The 17500-nt window shown below is 46.0% G+C and overlaps 1 protein-coding gene across 1 annotated transcript in view; it reads right to left on the bottom strand.

The window, feature by feature from the left end:
* fndc3ba (fibronectin type III domain containing 3Ba) overlaps nucleotides 1-17500 on the bottom strand; it is a gene marked incomplete at its 3' end in the record, with an annotated part of 198165 nt that overhangs the window by 87647 nt on the left and 93018 nt on the right. The window contains exon 4 of the mRNA XM_083632422.1: nucleotides 4571-4647. Within this exon, the coding sequence (XP_083488548.1) occupies nucleotides 4571-4647 (77 nt within the window). The remainder of the gene's footprint in view (nucleotides 1-4570; nucleotides 4648-17500) is intronic.

The raw sequence follows: 17500 nt of genomic DNA, 5'->3' as shown, positions 1-17500 counted from the left end.
CAACACTGGCTGCCTCACAACTTATGGCTGCATCTGACTTGAGACAACTTTTCAGACGCCCGTGAAGACAATCTTTCTCAAAAGAAACTAACATTAGCGACACATCTGGAGACTTTTTCTGACATGGGATTAACAATACCAGCAAGCAGCAGTAAGCAGGAAATGACTGAAGGCTGGTAAGTAAGTCCTCCCTCCCGCTAGCAATGATGCTAAGCAGTGTTGGGACTAACGCGTTATTAAGTAACGCGTTACAGTAACTAAGTTACTTTTTGCGGTAACGAGTACTGTAACGAATTACTTCATCAGTAACGTAACGTACTTACAATTATTGCGGTTTAAACAGGCTCGTTACTCGTTACTCCACGATTCTGTGCGGGACCTACAGCAGCGAGGGTAGAGAGGAAAATGCGAGTCTGACGGCGGTCTGATGAGGAAGTAGGCTAATCGTGCGGCACTTCTATACTTTCTAATGTTACTGGACCAAATTCTGATAGTGAAACGGGTCATTTTGCGCGAGCTGTGTTGTGTACGGTAACGGTGTTCACTTCACACCGCTCGGCGAGTCAGCAGCATGGAGCCCTCTCCTCCTCGCTTCTCTCAGGCTGTCTGTCACCAGTGCCCTGCTGCACCCAGGCAAGCACAGCACTCGTCTCTCGCTTACAGATTCCCCTCGCGTTGGAGGGTGTTCACGGTGTGTTTCACGTTGTTTGGTCATGAAATGGGGAAAAAATGCCTGCAAGTCTGCTGCCTTTTGGAGATGAACTGCTATTAAAGGCAGCCGCGACGAGCGGCTGCTTTGGGGCTCTGCTCTGTCCCTATCTGCAGGCAGTGCTGGGCTCTGCTGCTCACTGTCACTCCGCTTTTACAAACGGTAACCACAGTGTTTATGTTGTTCAGCCAGGATATTATAGACTACTGATACAGTTGTTAATTATACAGTGCCAAACTTTTTGAAGGCAATAATAAATATGCCTCAATGTTGTCTTGTCCCACACTGTGCTACAGCAACCCCAAAATAATGTGTGTGCATTAATAAGAGAATTGAGAGTTAAAAAAAAAGTAACTCAAAAGTTACTTTCCTAGTAACTAAGTTACCTGGACAGTAACGAGTAACTTAAAGTAACTGAGTTACTTTTCAGAGCAGTAACTAGTAACTGTAACTAAGTTACTAATTAAAAGTAACTTGCCCAACACTGATGCTAAGTTAGCATTGACTTTTCGCTGTGGAAAAAAGGCACATTTCCAGAGATGGCCCACAGTGACAACAGCACACGCAGGCTTAGCTAAGGGTCTTACCTACATGTGTATGAGGAGGACATAATTTGTGTTCATAAGATGCATAGCATAACTAACTAACGTTAGTTGCTGGTCTAACCAGAACAGTGGAGCCACACTGCAGGCCAGAAGGGAGCTTGTAATTTACCTCGGCGCACCTCCTTTCATTTCAAGCCTTTCATTTGAAAACCTTTATCGGCCAATACCGATGATGTGCCGATATCATCATGCATCCCTACTAACCACACACACACACACACACACACACACACACACACACACACACACACACACACACACACACAAAATCCATCTGTGATGTTACTTTCCATCACCTCATCCATCCATCAATCCATCCACCCCCCTTTATCCCCCTACCCCCGACCCAGTGCCTGTCTCCCCTATCAGGCTTGTTTATGTAAGAGTGACAGTGTTTCCCGCTCTTGCTTGGCCCAGTCCCTACTAACACACACACCCACGCACACACACAAACACACACCCACAGTGAGCCAATGACCTGACTGCCACTGGCATAGGAACACGGCCCCCCACCCCACCCACACACACACGTCTTACTCTTGTGAGGACATTCCATTGGCTTGCTTTGAAGTCAAAATATCTCAACAAAATTCTCATTTTGGAAGATTTTGGTCATTGGGTAGAAGACACACGCACAAACACACACACACACACACACACACGCGCCCAGAAGCCCAAGAAAAACAAATTTCCCCCCCAAATTCAGTGCATTCCAGCCTGGTGCTGTGGGGGAGGAGGTCCAGTCTGGTGCTGTGGGGGTAGGAGTTCCAGCCTGGTGCTGTGGGGGGAGGAGGTCCAGTCTGGTGCTGTGGGGGTAGGAGTTCCAGCCTGGTGCTGTGGGGGGAGGAGTTCCAGTCTGGTGCTGTGGGGGGAGGAGTTCCAGTCTGGTGCTGTGGGGGGAGGAGTTCCAGTCTGGTGCTGTGGGGGGAGGAGGTCCAGCCTGGTGCTGTGGGGGGAGGAGCTGTGGGGGTAGGAGTTCCAGTCTGGTGCTGTGGGGGTAGGAGGTCCAGCCTGGTGCTGTGGGGGTAGGAGTTATAGTCTGGTGCTGTGGGGGTAGGAGGTCCAGCCTGGTGCTGTGGGGGTAGGAGTTCCAGCCTGGTGCTGTGGGGGTAGGAGTTCCAGCCTGGTGCTGTGGGGGGAGGAGTTCCAGCCTGGTGCTGTGGGGGTAGGAGGTCCAGTCTGGTGCTGTGGGGGTAGGAGGTCCAGTCTGGTGCTGTGGGGGTAGGAGGTCCAGTCTGGTGCTGTGGGGGTAGGAGGTCCAGTCTGGTGCTGTGGGGGTAGGAGTTCCAGCCTGGTGCTGTGGGGGGAGGAGGTCCAGTCTGGTGCTGTGGGGGTAGGAGTTCCAGCCTGGTGCTGTGGGAGTAGGAGGTCCAGCCTGGTGCTGTGGGGGGAGGAGGTCCAGCCTGGTGCTTTGGGGGTAGGAGTTCCAGCCTGGTGCTGTGGGGGGAGGAGGTCCAGCCTGGTGCTGTGGGGGGAGGAGGTCCAGCCTGGTGCTGTGGGGGGAGGAGGTCCAGCCTGGTGCTGTGGGGGTAGGAGTTCCAGCCTGGTGCTGTGGGGGTAGGAGTTCCAGCCTGGTGCTGTGGGGGGAGGAGTTCCAGTCTGGTGCTGTGGGGGTAGGAGTTCCAGTTTGGTGCTGTGGGGGGAGGAGTTCCAGTGTGGTGCTGTGGGGGTAGGAGTTCCAGTCTGGTGCTGTGGGGGTAGGAGTTCCAGTCTGGTGCTGTGGGGGGAGGAGTTCCAGTCTGGTGCTGTGGGGGTAGGAGTTCCAGTCTGGTGCTGTGGGGGAAGGAGTTCCAGTCTGGTGCTGTGGGGGGAGGAGTTCCAGTCTGGTGCTGTGGGGGTAGGAGTTCCAGTCTGGTGCTGTGGGGGTAGGAGTTCCAGTCTGGTGCTGTGGGGGTAGGAGTTCCAGTCTGGTGCTGTGGGGGGAGGAGTTCCAGCCTGGTGCTGTGGGGGTAGGAGTTCCAGTCTAGTGCTGTGGGGGGAGGAGTTCCAGTCTGGTGCTGTGGGGGGAGGAGTTCCAGTCTGGTGCTGTGGGGGTAGGAGTTCCAGTCTGGTGCTGTGGGGGGAGGAGTTCCAGTCTGGTGCTGTGGGGGGAGGAGTTCCAGTCTGGTGCTGTGGGGGGAGGAGTTCCAGCCTGGTGCTGTGGGGGGAGGAGGTCCAGTCTGGTGCTGTGGGGGTAGGAGGTCCAGTCTGATGCTGTGGGGGTAGGAGGTCCAGCGCTGGCTTCAGACTTTCTGTGTGGCTCCAGCATGCTGTCCGAGTCACTCTGAATCCATGCATCTCTTGCTCTCATGATGGTATGAATGTTCACAACAATGCGTGAACAATGAACATACATGTAGTGTTGCTTTCAAAGGATTCACCAGTGACCTCCATGCTTCTGTTTTGAGACGGCTCTTGTATTTTCTCCCTATCCAACAGGCATCATCAGTACACAAATACATGCCTGATAGTCTTCTGATAGTCAAATTCTCCATTTTGAAAATACCACACAGGTAAAACAATCTCTTCCTTCATAATCCTCAGCAGACTTGTGCCTACAGTATGTAACTGTATGCGGCGAGTCTGTGTTGTTTTAAATTCGCACAACCTCAGGCGCTCTCCGATGTTTTGGCCGTTATTACGTCATTTTGACGCGCACTCTCCACCACATTAATTTCTGCATGAAGCATAAACCAGACGTGAGTCTGGGACCGCACACGCAAGTAAACAACACAAGAGATGTCATAACTAGTTACTTCTTCAGCATCCAAATGGCATTTTTCTCCACAGGAGTGAAACAATATGCCCATGGCGCAAGTCATTTCAACTTCTTTCCAATGCAGCTTCACGGTTGTTTCAGAAACATCATCTTAAAACAAGCCAGCATAGTTAGCACCAATAAACTCACACTTAATTTCAGAAAAGTCTTGGAAACAAGTCTCACTCTAATTGACAGATTATTATCTCACTCTAATTGGCAGATTCTTATCTCACTCTAATTGGCAGATTATTATCTCACTCTATTTGGCAGATTATTATCTCAATCTAATTGGCAGATTTTTACACTAGATCAAGAAAAATAAGATTTGAAGGTTCAATATGAAAGCAAATGACTTGAGAAACTGTCTGGATAATTAAATGCAGTTGTCGATCTCTCTCCGTTGGTCTCTCTCTGTATCTCTTTCAACTCTTCTAGATCTCCCTCTCATACACAAGAAAAAAACATGTCAAAGAATATCAGAATCAGAGGAAAAAGAAAAAGAACACACACACTAACCTGTGAGATGTATCCTGGGGGCACGTGGATGGGGGGGATTGACCCATTCGGGGACATCATGGGGACCTCAGCAGGACCTACAAGGGAGGAGAGAGGACATTTATTTATTTAACCAGGCAGCTCAACTCAAAGCAAATCCTCATTTACACTCGTCAATCAGTGCTACGCAACTCAAACACACACACAGACACACACACACACACACACACACACACACAGCAGGTCATGGCAGTGTGCAGTGAGACGGTACAGATGTGTACTTTAGAACAACCTTATTCCAGTCTATTAAGCCATGTGTTCACCTATGGAAAAGCACTGTAAGTACTATATACACAATAATAGTAAGTACTGTATACACAATAACTGTAAGTACTGTATACACAATAACTGTAAGTACTGTAAGTACTATGCACAATAACTGTAACTAGGTACTGTAAGTACTATATGCACAATAGCTGTAAGTAGGTACTGTAAGTACTATATACACAATAACTATAAGTACTGTACACACAATAACTGTAAGTACTGTATACACAATAACTGTAAGCACTGTATACACAATAACTGTAAGTACTGTATACGCAATAACTGTAAGTACTATATGCACAATAACTGTAAGTACTATATGCACAATAACTGTAAGTACTGTAAGTACTATATGCACAATAACTGTAAGTACTGTATACACAATAAGTGTAAGTACTGTATACACAATAACTGTAAGTAAGTACTTGGAAATGCAATAAAACTGTGATCACATTTGGGGCAGGAGGCAAGTGGTTGTACTAACATAATATTGCATACTTATTTTAGTGGAATAAGGTCACTTTAGTGAAATGTCACCTTAGATGCAATAAACGACTTTAGCTTACAGTAAGAGTAAATACGTCATCACTCTAATGTTTGTCTTGGTACTTAAAGACCAAGATGGAAAGTATTTTTACTGGAATGTCATGTGGTATATATATGATCAAATAATTCAATCAACCAGGTATTTGAGTTGGACATTTTTGTTCTGAGCAACATTCATGACCCCTTGGCACCATAAAACTCCTTCAAAAACCACTTGCATGATGTGAGCATAAATCTAAAAGAAGGCGTTGTCTTCCTCTAGCTGCTGTAAAAGTGGATGTGAAAGCGCTGTGACAGGTAGCATCATGACAGATTTGACAGGTGATGTTCACATTCAGCAGTAGCATCATGATAGATGTGACAGGTGATGTTCACATTCAGCAGTAGCATCATGATAGATGTGACAGATGTGACAGGTGATGTTCACATTCAGCAGTAGCATCATGATAGATGTGACAGATGTGACAGGTGATGTTCACATTCAGCAGTAGCATCATGACAGATGTGACAGATGATGTTCACATTCAGCAGTAGCATCATGACAGATGTGACAGATGTGACAGGTGATGTTCACATTCAGCAGTAGCATCATGATAGATGTGACAGGTGATGTTCACATTCAGCAGTAGCATCATGATAGATTTGACAGGTGATGTTCACATTCAGCAGTAGCATCATGATAGATTTGACAGGTGATGTTCACATTCAGCAGTAGCATCATGACAGATGTGACAGATGTGACAGGTGATGTTCACATTCAGCAGTAGCATCATGACAGATGTGACAGATGTGACAGGTGATGTTCACATTCAGCAGTAGCATCATGACAGATGTGACAGATGTGACAGGTGATGTTCACATTCAGCAGTAGCATCATGATAGATTTGACAGGTGATGTTCACATTCAGCAGTAGCATCATGATAGATTTGACAGGTGATGTTCACATTCAGCAGTAGCATCATGACAGATGTGACAGATGTGACAGGTGATGTTCACATTCAGCAGTAGCATCATGATAGATGTGACAGGTGATGTTCACATTCAGCAGTAGCATCATGACAGATGTGACAGATGTGACAGGTGATGTTCACATTCAGCAGTAGCATCATGATTAGGGATGCACGATATTGAATTTTTGATTCCGATACCGATATCGATAACTTCTTGCTCCTCAAGGCCGATACCGATACGATAACCGATAATATATATATATTTTTTTATACATATTTTTTCCTGTAGTTTTTGTTTTGACCTAACCAGATGTATAAATTACATGAGCATTACTACTATGAACAAAACAAAGCCAAGAGAACAGTTTTGACTCTTCAAATAAAGTGACTATTTATTTTTCAAAATAAATATAATCTGAGCCAACTGCAATATGTCAAATTGTCAATCCGTTTCCTTGAACAATAAATTAAGAATACCAACAACTATTTGTGTGTGTGTGTGTGTGTGTGTGTGTGTGTGTGTGTGTGTGTGTGGGTGTGTAGGTGTGTGTGTGTGTGTGTGTGTGTGTGTAACATGTAAACATTTTCGAATAGTAAGGCTCATCACTCTCAGTGGTACAAAAATAAAGGCCTATAGAACGGTTGCAATTAGCAATTCTTAATAAGCCAAGGATTCAAATTAAATACTGACAGGACAGTCAGACCTGTCTCTACATGTAAACAAAACAAATTGAAAAAGTGCATTGACTGCATTCCTTTCCTATTTCCTTACAGTAACAAAAAGCAAAGCTACTGAAACAAGTTAAACATTTCTGTAACAAACTGAAAGTGCATTCCTCACAGTATAACAGTCATTTTACAGAACAAAGGATTGTAATCCATAATATGACAGTGGGTGAACCCATTTTACCTAAGGCATGAGGTTTAACGGTTCTATTTTTTCTCAATTGAGAGAGAGAGAGACAGAGAGGGAGAGACAGAGAGGGGGGGGGGGGTTTGGCCCCGCATCGCTACTCTTTTTCGACTACTTCTACTTGTTTTAACTCTGGGTGGATCAGTGGGAGATTTTTTTTATGAAGAGGAGCTTCTCTGCCTTATCGCATAGCAGTCGGTTTCTTTTCTCCGTCATCACGTTTCCAGCGGCAGAAAACAAGCGTTCAGAGTCAACACTGGTGCATGGTGCTGACAGATATTTACGAGCAAGCAGACAGTCGCTCGTAACGGGACTGGTTGCTCCTCCAGTATTCAAGTGGGCAACGGTTCAACTGAAGGGTGGGCTCCAACAGATAGGACCGGAGCTAACAATAAAAACATCTTTATTTTTTCAAACGCCTTGTCGATAGGTACAGTCCCCGCCGGTTCCTTCCTAGGCTTCTCAGCTTCTTGAGCCGCTTTCGCTTCCTCGTATGCGTTTAACACACCATGATGGCGATGTTTCAGGTGACTTATTAAGTTGGATGTGTTGTAGCTCGATGCCTTTTTCCCTCCTCGTGGAACTTCTGACTTGCATTTATTGCAAATGGCAAGCGAAGCGCTTTCCTCAGAAACTTTAAAAAAGTCCCAAACTACCGACGCTCTGTTGCTCAGCCAGCGTGCACTGCTGTTGTTCTGGGACGTTCAGGCCATTACGTCATCACGCTGGAGAGAGGGAGCGCTGGATTTGTGGAAAAACAACCCCTTCCTAAACCACACACAATCACTGATACCATTGTACTGGTAAAACGGGAGGGGCCTACAAAAAAACAAACGCCCTCATCCCAATCCACCCACACCGCAGTTGTTTGACAAAAAAAAATATATTATATATTATCGGAGCTATTAATAATGTTATCGGATTTATCTGAATGACGTCATAATTGTTGATATCGGGTCCGATACGTATCTGTCCGATAACTATCGTGCATCCCTAATCATGATAGATGTGACAGATGATGTTCACATTCAGCAGTAGCATCATGATAGATGTGACAGGTGATGTTCACATTCAGCAGTAGCATCATGATAGATGTGACAGATGTGACAGGTGATGTTCACATTCAGCAGTAGCATCATGACAGATGTGACAGGTGATGTTCACATTCAGCAGTAGCATCATGATAGACGTGACAGATGTGACAGATGATGTTCACATTCAGCAGTAGCATCATGATAGACGTGACAGATGTGACAGATGATGTTCACATTCAGCAGTAGCATCATGATAGACGTGACAGATGTGACAGATGATGTTCACATTCAGCAGTAGCATCATGGTAGATGTGACAGATGTGACAGGTGATGTTCACATTCAGCAGTAGCATCATGATAGATGTGACAGATGTGACAGGTGATGTTCACATTCAGCAGTAGCATCATGATAGATGTGACAGGTGATGTTCACATTCAGCAGTAGCATCATGACAGATGTGACAGATGTGATAGATGATGTTCACATTCAGCAGTAGCATCATGATAGATGTGACAGATGTGATAGATGATGTTCACATTCAGCAGTAGCATCATGATAGATGTGACAGATGTGACAGGTGATGTTCACATTCAGCAGTAGCATCATGACAGATGTGTGTGCAACAGAGGGCAGATGACTCCGGAGAAGACGAAAGGACTCATAATAGAATTTGCAGACTGAAAATGATGTTGATGTTTCCACAGTGCATGTCTCCATGTCTCCCCTGCATCTCTGGCTCTCTGCCTGCTCGCGCCGCGCTGGAGGTCTGCGCCTGCTAAAGTCATTGGGACCCCGTTGGGACAGCTGGAGGCAGACCTGGCCTCAGAATAAATCACACTGTGCGCGCACACGCACGCACACACACACACACACACAGAGGCAGCCCCAACCCCCTTCCACCCACTCATAAATAAATATACACTTGTGCAAGAATGAACACAAATCTCGCAATATTTTCTGGTCATGTAATGTTGACACTGGTCAGATGTCAGTCAGGAGGCCACAACAATGTCACTCAACTCGTGATATGAAGATATTTGAACATCGTGACACACATTTCTGCTCTCTAAATTGATGATGACAAGCAAATTTAAACTCATAAAATGAAGTATGGTAGGAATCTTATTCGAAAATTTCTCATTTTGTTTGACACCACGTACACCTAACATTACCATTCATTCAATGAGATGAATATTAATTTGTTTTATTTGTTTATTTGTTCATCTCATTGAACCGAATGGTAATGTTAGATGGGATGTCAAACAAAACAGAAATATTCAAATAATACTGCTACGACTGTTATTTTTTTAGCTTTTAGTTTTTTTTTTTACTTTTTATTGACAGATTATTTATACATACTTGCATTGTATACATTGTAGATATGTACTGCCATAGATTTTTTTTTTTTTTTTATAGACAAAAGAAAAAACAAAACCACAGCAGCCGCAACAGCAGCTAGCTTTTAGTTTTTAACTATGTAATTGCCATTACACGCTGAAGAAGGGCTTTTGCTCGAAACGTCCATTGTGTGGCAATAAATCTTTAAACTTGGAGTGCTGTCCTTTTCGTTTTTTGACTTAGTTTTTAACTAAAATTTGCTTGTCATCATCAATTCAGACATCAATTCAGAAATGTGTCACGATATTAAAAAAAAAAATCATAATGATATGATTCCACTGAAAGACAATAACTCTGTGCTTTCCTCTCCCTATTCCTCCCATCCTCTCTCCCTCCATCCTTGCATCGTTCTCCCTCCAGCGATCACTCACTCCATCCCTCCCTCACTTCCTCTCCTCCTCCCCTCTCTCTCCATCCTTCCCGTATTCCCCCCCACCTCCTTCCATCCCTTCTTCACTATAACTTCAACTAATCTATCCATTCATTCTTCCCTCTCTCTCTCCCCCACTTCAGCTCTGACTCACTTCATCCTTTCCTCCCAACTATGACTCACTCACTCCTTCCCTGCTTTCATCTCTTCATCCTTACCTTAGCCCCCCCCCCCCCCCCCCCCCCCCGGCCTCCCTGACCTCATCAGCCAAACAAACAGGTAACAGTACATACATACACACACACACGGAGCAAAGTCTGCAGCGTGGGCTAGTGCCTGTGTGTGTGTGTGTGTGTGTGTGTGTGTGTGTGTGTGTGTGTGTGTGTGTGTGTGTGTGAGTAGCGACTAGGTCACAGGTATGGAGACAGAGAGACAGAGCTCTCTCAGTCCTGTCTGCTCCCCCGCTATGGGGCACTGCGAGGGATATGAAAGTCTTCATTGAGTTTAAGATCACCGCACGCACGCAAACACACACACACACACACACACACACACACACACACACACACACACACACACACACACACACACACACACACACACAACCTCTTTCCATCACTGCTCACACACTGTCTCTATCTGTCTGTCTGTCTGTCGCTCTGTCTGTCTGTCTGTCTCTATCTGTCTGTCTATCTGTTTGTCTGTCTCTCTGTCTGTCTGTCTCTATCTGTCTTTCTGTCTCTGTCTGTCTGTCTGTCTGTCTCAGACACACACTCTCTTGGCAAACAGACATGTGTTTGGACAGTCTGCTGCCTCTGTGCTCTTCACTCAGCAAACAGCAGCATTCCTCTGCTCACGGGGGCACACGCACACACACGCACACGCACACACGCACACACACACCAATCCCCGGCCTCCAGGACTGGACCCAACAGGCCCAAACTACCCCCCCCACCACCTCTCCTCCTCCCCCAAATACAAGACAGTCTTTGTCCTGCTATTCTCTCTCTCTCTCTCTCTCTCTCTCTCTCTCTCTCTCTCTCTCTCTCTCTCTCTCTCTCTCTCTCTCTCTCTCTCTCTCTCTCTCTCTCTCTCTCTCTCTCTCTCTCTCTCTCTCTCTCTCTCTCTCACAGCTGTACGTCATAGTAGACTGACTTCCATTTAGAAATGCAGAGGATAATCAAGCAGCTGCGTGTGTGTGTGTGTGTGTGTGTGTGTGTGTGTGTGTGGAGTGAGTGTGTGTGTGTGTGTGTGTGTGTGTGTGTGTGTGTGGAGTGAGTGAGTGTGTGTGTGTGTGTGTGTGTGTGTGTGTGTGTGTGTGTGGAGTGAGTGTGTGTGTGTGTGTGTGTGTGTGTGTGTGTGTGTGTGTGTGTGTGTGGAGTGAGTGAGTGTGTGTGTGTGTGTGTGTGTGTTCCAGGATCTACATTAAAATAACGTCACTCTCTACTCTTCACTCCAGCTTTGCCCTTTAAGCACTGCAAACAAAGTCACAGCTTCCTCTACCTAATCCGGCTGGAATCCACACAACACACTAACACCTGTACACACACACACACACACACACACACACACACACACGTACGCGCACGCGCACACACACACACACGCACACAGACGCACGCACGTGCGCACACACACACACACACACACACACACACGCACACGCACACGCACACACACACACACACCCCTCCTGCCCACGTCTTCCATATGTCCCTCCTTCCGCTTCCGACTGCCGGGGAGGTCAGGTCAGAGGTCGGTTATGAGGTCATTTCCTGCCTGTGGCATGACATCACGCATGAGTCAGGAAATGAAAGAGAGAACCTGGCATGCATAACCTGGGTTACACGTGAGGGGCTTCCATGGGGCCCCCAGCTAAATGAGGAATAGCTTCTATCAAAGCCGGCTCTGTGTGCTCATCGTTTGTTTGTGTGCAACACTTTTTGCAGTGTACAGTGCTTAGAGCCCAGCGTAGAGGAAATGCAGTGTGCACTCGTACACCAGGCAATACGGTAGAAGTCAAAGAAGCACTATAACTGCAGGCTGCTGCTCTGTACAGCCCTGCACACTGTACAGCACTGTATCAGTGTTACGACTGTACTGTATCTCCAACTCTAGCCTGAGTAATAATTCTAAACTCTTGTTCAGGATCATCTGTCTATTTAAAAACCCATGTTACTTCATTGTTTATAAATGAATGTTGAATGAATGTTCTTTTTTGCATCAAACCCATTTGTTCTTTGTGGCTGATTTTGGGACTTGGAGAGGATGGGCTCTTTTCATGTTACATCAGGGTACCCGGGTACGTCCCGGGTACGCAGTTAGAACATCAGAGATGTTCTAACTCTCTGATGTTAGAACATCGCCACCGAACAGACGCCACCGACATCAGAGATGTTCTAACTGAGATGTTCTATCAGATGTTCGATCAGAGATGTTCTAACTGCAGTGAGTAAGCCAACTCATGAATGAGATATTTTGTGCATTTAAGTATGAGGAACAGTGAATTTTCCGCTCCCTCCCTCACTCGCAGCTGATCTCCCCAAAGTACAGTGCAGACTGCAGAGACTTATACGATTCAATAACAACACAAATATTTCCCCTGTGGAGGTTTCTGCAACAAAATCAGGTTTTTATAAAGGTTTTTTTTCAAGGTGTTTCTCCCATTTTCTCCTCAATTGTAATTGGCCAAATCACTCTGCTGTCCCAGTCATTGCTCCACCCCCTCTGCCAGACTGGGGAGAGTTGTAGACTAGCACGTTTCCTCAGATACATGTGCAGTCGCCAGCTGCTTCTTTTTAGCTGACAGCAAGGAGCTTCACTGGCAGGACATAGTACGTGCGAGGATCATGCTATTCCCCCCAGTTCTCCTCCCACCCGAACAGACGCCACGACCGACCAGAGGAGGCACTAGTGCAGCGACCAGGCCACATACCCTTAATCTGGCTTCCCACCCGCAGACACGGCCAACTGTGCATGTATGGACACCCGACCAAGCCAGAGGTAACACGGGGGCTCGAACCTGCGACCCTCATGTTGGTAGGCAGGGAATCTACCGCTGTACTACCCGGACGCCCAACTGGGTATTTGTGACTAACAAAGGAGCGTGACTAACTACATTTAACATGAAATGGGAAAAAGATGGAGGAATGGCAACACTGACCAAGGAAGGAGGAGAGATCAAGATGGACAGCTGCTGAATGTGAACAATGTATGCACGCACCATACAGACAGACAAGGACACTTATGGCTCAATTCCACCACATTTAACAGCCCTGCACAGCTCGTCCCCACTCGGCTCTAATCGTTTCGGCTCGATGGACGTTTTGCTTCCACCGCGGATCATCTGCAACCCCACCCACCCCCGCCCCCGCATATCTGTCCTTCGCTTATAGCCGAAGTAGACATAACGTTACAATTAAATCCATCCACAGAACTTTTAAACTGTTTATGAAATACTGGTGCCTCTAAATGACCTACAGTGGACATGGGCGAATGTGACAATCGGCCAGGAAAATGGATATCACTTTGTAGTTAGTCAAACTCAGGCACGCGCTGCGCTGCGCGCGGACGGAAGAGGCGCAACAGAGTGAAGCCTGCCCTGTACCCCGCGGCCTCTCAGGCAAGACCGCGGCTTCAGCAAACACCCGCTGCGGCCTAGCGGAGCGCTGCAGCTCAACTAACTACAGGAGCTTGCTGAGCAGCGGACTTTTTTCACTCTGAAAACAATTGAAACCACCGCCACGACTTTATTTCACAAAGGCGAAGGCAGCAACACAAAGACTGATGGAAATCAGAAGAGAATGTAAGCCCACTAAACTGGTATGCAGCGCATTGACAGTCAGTAGATAGAGTAAACACGATTCTGCCTGGCCAATCAGTCGTCTACAATGTTTTCACGTCACCGTATGAACCCGGGTTGACAGAATAGAACCCCGACGAGGCAGGTACGAAAAGTAGCACGACTCGACTCCAATACAACCTGGGCTGGGACAGTTTAAACCGGTGGGATGAGACAATTTATCGAGTCGAGCGGAGCGGGATCGCGCTACTACCTGCGGTGGAAATGAGCCAATATAGACAGTCCAACCACTCACTGCTGTCATGGGGACTGAGTTCAAGTGAAACAGGCAGTGGAAAAGATGACCAGATTCTCTGGTGTTGGTCAAATATTTTTCACATTAATATTTATTATAGGAAAAACCAACATCTGTTTTCTGTTTCTTTCCCATGACCACTCATTCAACTTTAGTTGTAGTAAAGCGATAAGGCAGATACAGTCTAGGATATGGTATGTAAATACAACGACACACGCGAATGCATGCCGCCCACACACACACGCACGCACGCACGCACACATACACACACACACACACACGCACGCACGCACGCACGCACACACACATACACAGAAACACACACACACACACACACACACACACAGAAACACACACACACACACACAAACACAGCAGGACGAGTTTAGTCTCCCTGGATTTATACAAGAAATATACACACACCTTCATGCTAAACATCCTGTCTCGATACCACGTGTGTACCCCACACACGCACACATACACACTAAGAGGAGATGATGCAACATTTCATCAGATGTTTCTCATGATACAGCTGTCAAAGACAGCTGCGCCTGGGCCCCCAAAGTAGGCCGTGCACCGCGCGTGCACACGCACAGTCCTGCTGTCCTGGAGTGTCCTGGAGTTCTGGTCTTACACTAGGGCTGTAACGGTTCACAAAATACACGCTTCAGTTCCATAAGACAAAGTGGTGTTATGTTTTTTTTTACTTATTTATTTTATTATTTTCACAGTCTCTAATTTTTATTTCAATTCACGACATTGTTTGATTAAAACACCTTTCCTCTACAACAAACTCTTTCCCCTCAATGCCTGAACAGCATCCTATCGATGTAATACTTTCTTCCCTTAAAGGCATTATTTTTAGGTTGTATGAGAAAGTCTCATGCTTGGAGACTCCCTCTTTGGATAGAGTGAAGGAAGCATGGCAAAAAGATCTGCAGGTAAATTTCACAGAAGATGAGTGGTCAGCCACCCTGTCTCAAGTGCACAGCTCATCAATCTGTGCTCAACATGGCTTCATTCAGTTCAAAATAGTGCACAGCCAGGTGGCATTGATCTAAAGCACGGCTGTCGAACATGTCTTCATCAGTGGCTCCATTTGGTATCCAACCGTCTAACAAACAGCCAATCAAAATACATCGCATTCACTACTCTTCTAGCGAGAAGGTTAATCCTGTTAAATTGGAAGGAGGCCTCCCCTCCAACATTTAAACAATGGATCAATTGCAATGGTCACATTGGTGACTGGATGTCTGCCCACCACCTCAAGCTCAATCTTGGTAAAACAGAGCTACTCTTCCTCCCAGGGAAAGACTGCCCTCTCGCAGATCTCTCCATCTCCATCGACAACACCACTGTGCTTCCCTCCCAAACAGCTAAGAACCTTGGGGTGATCCTCGACAACCAGCTGTCTTGCTCGGCCAACATAGCTGCGACAGCACGCTCCTGTAGGTTCTCCCTCTACAACATCCGCAAAATCTGTCCCTTTCTCACAAGGGAAGCAGCTCAACTCCTGGTCCAGTCACTTATCATCTCTCGCCTTGACTACTGCAACGTGCTCCTGGCCGGTCTACCTGCCGCCGACATCCGGTATTCATCTGGTATTCAACCAACCCAAATTCTCTCATGTCACTCCCCTCTTCCGGGACCTTCACTGGCTTCCCATCTCGGCACACATCAAATTCAAGACACTGGTACTGGCCTACAGGGCAGTACACCAGACAGCTCCTCTGTACCTGCAATCTATGGTCAGGTTCCAAACCTCTCACCGCTCCCTTCGCTCCTCCACTAGTGCAGGACGCCTTTGGTTTGGCCCTTCACTATCTGGATTCTGGGCCAAAATATTTGATTGGTACTCTAAGGCCTACAAAATAACCCTTCAGCCGGAGGCGGAACTCGGCATCTTCGGCTGCTCAGAATCCTCTCTGCTCCTCCCTACGGCTGTACAACAGTCTCTGACGCAGGGGACAACTGTCGCCAAGACTCATTCTGAAAGAGTGGAAGTCCCCCTCTCCATCTTCTGTTCAGCTCTGGGTGACGGACATGGTTTCAATGGTTCAGGGACACTTTGAGGTTCTTCTTGAACCTAGAAAAGATGAGATTTGCTATTCATGGGTCTAGCGACAGATTCTGTATGGCAGACGTTTATCACATACTTGGTGAGGGAGAAAATTTAAGCTCCATTGGCCTCATGTCATAAGACACATAGCTATTGGTATGAGTTATTAATCATAAAAGGCAGACAAAGGCAATACATACTCAGATAACCTATAAGGCACATTATCAGCTCTTTCTATCTCACACCGTGCACTGTCATGGTGCCCTTGCAGGGCTCAGCGTTGCCTTAAAAACCTGCGCTAAGACAGATGCAGATGCAGGTTCACATAGTGACATATTTCATTCCATTCTTAAATTCCATTCCACATAAACAGACATCTTATGTCATTCAGGCTGTGAGCGGAGATGTGGCCTTGCTGGACTTCTGTCTTGGCTACAGTCATCTTCCCTCAAACTCCTGTCCTTACTTCTGTGAGCTGGTCAAAACATAGCTTGTGAAGAGATGTCAGATATGTGAGAATACTATGTGAGATATGTGAGGAGACAGTATAAAACCTTTGACTGTGTGTCATTCTGTACTGAGCTTCTGATCTGGAAACAAGCAAGCTTTTCCAGGGAGCCAGTCTCTATGCAAATGGAAATCTTCTAATTGCAAAGATGTATGTTTGGCCAAATATATTCATGTGAGACAACTTTCCCGACTCCTGGCTTCATTATTATTTTGATGTCACAACTGGTTTTCTGTCACCGGTCTCTTTTTGCTTGAGATGCTATCAGGTTAATGCGGATGAAGAATGGTGTTATTGATAGAAATTCCATTCTACAACACTTGGTTAACCAGCTATAAATGTATTTATTTTGTAACCACATTATTTTTTATTTTATTATTTTCTTTTGTTGTTGTTAGTATTAGTTGGTTATGATCTTTAGGGATGAAACAATAACCGGTTTTAATGATAACCGTGATCAAATTCCTTATGATAACTGTGATCAAATTCCTTATGATAACTTGATCAAATTCCTTACGATAACCGCACGCTTCATGGTAAATACTGTCCATCATCAACCAAAGTTGGCCACCATCTCCGAGATGCAGACGCGCAGCTTTGGAGAAATGATTTCAGTGAGTGTATCAGTCCTTTTTGGGTCTGAGTTTTCAATATAAAACTGGGTGAAATGATTTATGTGAGTGTATCAGTACTTTTTGAACATTTTCAGCACATTTTAATAATATACCGTGATAATACTAACCGTGA

Source organism: Poromitra crassiceps (assembly GCF_964638095.1).
Source record: "Poromitra crassiceps genome assembly, chromosome: 3".
NCBI classification, from domain to species: Eukaryota; Metazoa; Chordata; class Actinopteri; order Beryciformes; family Melamphaidae; genus Poromitra; species Poromitra crassiceps.
The sequence above is the reverse complement of the archived record's forward strand: the minus strand, read 5'-3'. Positions and strand labels throughout refer to the sequence as shown.